Source organism: Hipposideros armiger, unplaced genomic scaffold (assembly GCF_001890085.2).
Source record: "Hipposideros armiger isolate ML-2016 unplaced genomic scaffold, ASM189008v1 scaffold_3, whole genome shotgun sequence".
NCBI lineage: Eukaryota > Metazoa > Chordata > Mammalia > Chiroptera > Hipposideridae > Hipposideros > Hipposideros armiger.
Window position 1 is genome coordinate 125357 of NW_017731353.1, and position 4771 is coordinate 130127.

General features: G+C 37.6%; 1 protein-coding gene across 1 annotated transcript in view; it reads left to right on the plus strand.

Annotated features, from left to right (window-relative positions):
• GAPVD1 (GTPase activating protein and VPS9 domains 1) overlaps positions 1-4771 on the plus strand; it is a 71937-nt gene that overhangs the window by 23764 nt on the left and 43402 nt on the right. The window contains exons 3-4 of the mRNA XM_019641556.1: positions 1183-1400; positions 2610-3453. Of these exons, the coding sequence (XP_019497101.1) occupies positions 1216-1400; positions 2610-3453 (1029 nt within the window). The 5' untranslated portion in view covers positions 1183-1215. The remainder of the gene's footprint in view (positions 1-1182; positions 1401-2609; positions 3454-4771) is intronic.

Genomic DNA, 4771 nt, shown 5'->3' on the forward strand with positions numbered 1-4771 from the left:
CATAATGTTTAATTCTTAATGAGAAGTATTTTTCTAACTTAATGACTGCCTGCTGTCTGGACACAACGTTGTATTCTGTTATCTGGGCCAAAGACCCTCCTGTTGTTGATATAAAATATTTGTAGTTTGGCAGGCATTCTAGGTTCAAGGGTATATCTTAACTAATAATGCTTTAAAATATGTGTGCTATTTTAATCAGTTTGTTTAGCTACTAGATAAACAAGAATTGTGTGATATCATTCATTCCTTTGGCAAATATTTATTCAAGTCCTGCTGTGAACCAGGCCCTCTCCTCAGCCCTGAAATTTCAGCTGAGAGTGAACTGAACAGTCAAGCCTTGGCCCCGGTGGCCCTTACCTTTTAGTGGGGGAGCCACACTCTAAGCACAATGAACATGCAAGTAGATATCTGTAATATAATGCTAATGGGGGCAAGTGCTTTAAAAAAAAAGGCCAGGAGAGGAATAGGAAGTGATATTTTCTATTTTAGAAAGAGTTATTTGAGAAGGCCTTCCTAAATAAACATTTGAGCAGAGAATTGTGAATGAAGTAAAGGTACTAGCCTTATGAAGATATCTGGAGGAACAAACAGCCTTCCAGACAGAGGGATTAGCAAATGCAGAGGCTTTGGACTATTTCTAGTCGGGAAAGAGAGTGATCTGACTGAAGGGTGAAGTACATTGTGTGCTATGTAGAGAGCAGACTCGAGTAGTACACGAAGGGAAGCAGGGAGATCAGTTAGGAAGTGGTGGCTTTAGACCTTCGGGTGACAGATGATGGAGGCGGTGAGCAGTCAGATTTGAGATGTGTTTTGACGATAAGAGTCAACAGAATATGTTGATTGATTGCAATGTGTAAGAGCAGCCAAGGAAACTCCAGTGTTAATAAGTGGACACTGAACTTGAAGGATATGCACAGGGTTTTTGCAGTGGCTGTCTCTGAGCAGTGGCCTTATTAGGAGCTCCCCCTCCCCGCCCTTTATTTTTGGTTATCTGTATTTACCAATTTTACTATACTGAACCTGTAATGCTTCTGTAATTAAAAAATATGTAGATTATTTTAAAATTAGAGTTAACCATGCTATTAAATGTAGCTTCATTCTTAATGTGTTCTCACCCTTTTTGATTTTGGAAAATAATTTCAGTCACATAGAATTTTTAAATTTTTGTCTTTTTACTCTTAGTGATCAACCTTTGTACCTTTTCCACATTTGAAGATGGTGAAGCTAGATATTCATACTCTGGCCCATCACCTCAAACAGGAACGCTTATATGTGAACTCTGAGAAACAGCTCATTCAGAGGCTCAATGCAGATGTACTTAAGACAGCTGAAAAGTTGTATCGTACAGCATGGATTGCTAAGCAACAGAGAATTAATTTGGATCGACTTATCATAACCAGGTAAAGAAAAGATTTTGAAGTCTTAAATTTTATAATTTTGTGATTCTGTGCTAATTGTAAATAAATGAATATTTCCAACAAAGTGCTTCATTTAAGATAGTTTAAATCAACATTAAGGTGAGTGTTATTTTATTAAATCAGTTAAACACTGTTACAGAGAATTATAACTTAAGCATTAATATTTTATACCAATTGCACCAATTAATTTTGTATTCTTTGTACATAATACTTTTTATTGTAGAGAATAAATGATCTTGTGTTCTGCTTTTCTCCTAATATAATTTAATATATACATTTCCATGTTTTGCTATTGTAGATCTACTTTTCAGTTTTAGAAACATCATTTTTCAGTGTTAATACTTCATTGTTCTCTTGTTCCATGAAGCAATTTTTTTTTTTTTTAAGATTTTATTGGGGAATTGGGAAAGGGGTACAGAGTTGGGAAATGGGTGAAGAGGAACAGCCAAGTTGTTGTCTTTCAGTCTTAGTTGTGGAGGGCGCAGCTAGCTCAGCTCCAAGTACAGTCACCTTCCAGGCGCCCGTCGGCAGCTCGGGGGGCCACTCAGCTCAAGGTGTCATGTTCAGTCTTAGTTGCAGGTGGGCGTAGCCACCATCCCATGTGGGAGTCAAACTGGAAACCTTGTTGCTAAGAGCGCATGCTCCAACCACTGAGCCATCCTGCCACCTGTTGGCAGCTCAGCAGCAGCTCAGCTCGGGCACAGCTCACTGGCCCATGTGGGAATCGAACCGGTGACCCTGTTGCTCAGAGCTTGCGCTCTTAATCAATTGAGCCACCCTGCCGCCCCCCATGACAGTTTTTAACTGTAAGAGTTGTAGTAGTGCTAAGGTATAATGTTGAGAAAAGGAGCCAGACACAGAAGAGTACCTATTAATACTATATGATTCCATTTATATGAAGTTCAGAAAGAGACAGGACCAATCTGATGATAGAAATCAGAATAATGGTTACTTCTTGGTACTTTTCATTGAACCTGATTTAATATGAGGAATTTGTCCTTCTTTGTACTTTTTGAATTTTTTTTCTTTCTTTACACGTTCAGATACTGTTGGTTTAAAAGATTTTAGCAAATCAGAGTGATCTCATTGCTGGGACTATAATCAGCTCACATCCCATGTTACAGTATAGTATTCGTGTTATATTATTATTGTTGTTAATTTTATTATTTTGTTTGTTTGCTCATTTTTTAGTGCTGAAGCTTCCCCTGCTGAATGTTGCCAACATGCCAAGATTTTGGAAGATACACAGTTTGTTGATGGATACAAGCAGTTGGGATTTCAGGAGACTGCTTATGGAGAGTTCCTGAGTCGATTAAGGGAAAATCCTCGTCTTATTGCCTCCTCTCTGGTTGCTGGAGAGAAACTTAATCAGGAGAACACACAAAGTGTTATTTACACAGTTTTTACCTCTCTCTATGGCAACTGCATTATGCAAGAAGATGAAAGCTACCTCCTTCAGGTTTTGAGATACTTGATTGAATTTGAACTTAAAGAAAGTGACAACCCCAGGCGACTTTTGAGGAGAGGAACCTGTGCCTTCAGCATCTTATTTAAACTTTTTTCTGAAGGACTGTTTTCTGCCAAACTTTTCCTCACAGCAACTTTACATGAGCCAATCATGCAACTGCTCGTGGAAGACGAAGACCACCTGGAAACAGATCCAAATAAGCTAATTGAGAGATTCTCCCCATCTCAACAGGAAAAACTCTTTGGCGAAAAGGGCTCAGATAGATTCAGGCAAAAGGTTCAGGAGATGGTGGATTCCAATGAGGCCAAACTAGTGGCTTTGGTGAACAAGTTTATTGGTTATCTCAAACAGAACACATACTGCTTTCCACATAGCTTGAGGTGGATTGTGTCACAGATGTACAAAACTCTCTCCTGTGTAGATAGACTGGAAGTTGGGGAGGTTAGGGCAATGTGTACGGATCTGCTGTTGGCCTGCTTCATCTGTCCTGCAGTTGTCAATCCCGAACAGTATGGAATAATTTCTGATGCTCCTATTAATGAGGTGGCAAGATTCAATCTGATGCAGGTACACTTTTGCTATTATTACTAATGTGGCATTCGGTCTCAAATCAGTAGGCAGTGGGAGTGGGGACAGAAAATATGATGACAGTATTCATAGAGTCCTTTTCCTTAGACTGTCCTAAGTATTTGCTGCCTAAGACATAAAAGCAGTCATATTGGGATTTAAAAATACTGTTGTCATAAAACATTTTACATTAGTTTTTAAATGGAGTCGTTATACAAGCCCACCATCTCCCTCCCATGATTTCAAAACCCAGAATGATTGAAAATGGAGAGTCTTTTGTACTTCTTGGTAGCAAAACCTAGCCTGAACTAACATGAGGCTCTTTATAATTGTTCATTATTCCATTTAGTGCTAATGAGTACTTACGTTTTACTGCAGAAATGTGTATGTGTTTGATTACAGGATGCTACCCCCCATCTTGGACATCTTACACATAGGCACTAACCAACCTTTTTAAAATCTCCAAATTTTGAAATATGAAACTCTTTTAGAAATAAGAGCTTTCAGAAAGAGAATTTTTGGATCTGTATTAACGCTTTTTTCCCCTAATTACCTGAACTACTGAAATCATGTTATTATTTCTTAAGAGAATCTTTTAATCATGTCTTATCTGTCAGTAATACTGTGAAGAAGAGACTGAGTTTATTTGGAATAGAATATATCTTTGGATGATTTTTTTTAATGATAATCATTTTTTCATGGTCAATTCTATCACATTGGGCTGTTCAGCAATTAACTATATAGACATTCCTGCAATAAAATTAAAAATTTTTTATCATCTGTGAAATACTAAATTTATTCCTATGATAATGTAGTTGAATTTTTTATTTTTGTCATTCTAACAGAGATTGAATCACATGTTTTCAAAATGAGTAGAAAGTGAGATTGTATCAGATACTAAGTGCTATATGTTAACTTTCAGCCAAATGTCTTTAAAAAGAATGGATTAACAGTTCACTTTTGGCAGTAGAGCACTTGCTCTATGAATTAATACTTATTTTCCAAACAGCATAAGGACTTGTTTGCCTAAGGGGCGAAAATCTACTTTGAATACTTTGTGAACTACGGTGAGGTGTGATCACAAAATATGGGGAATCTTTAAATAAAAATGTATTACAGTAAAAGACACATTGCCATTAATCCCCCTCAAAATACTCCCCCTCACTTCGAACACACTCATCATCCCATCGTTCTTGCCACTTCTCTGAGGCAGTTCTGGAAGTCCTCTTTTGTGAGTGTTTTTAGTTGCATTGTGTGTTCGAGCGAGGGGGAGTATTTTTTTTTTTTTAAAGATTTTTATTGGGGAATTGGGGGGATG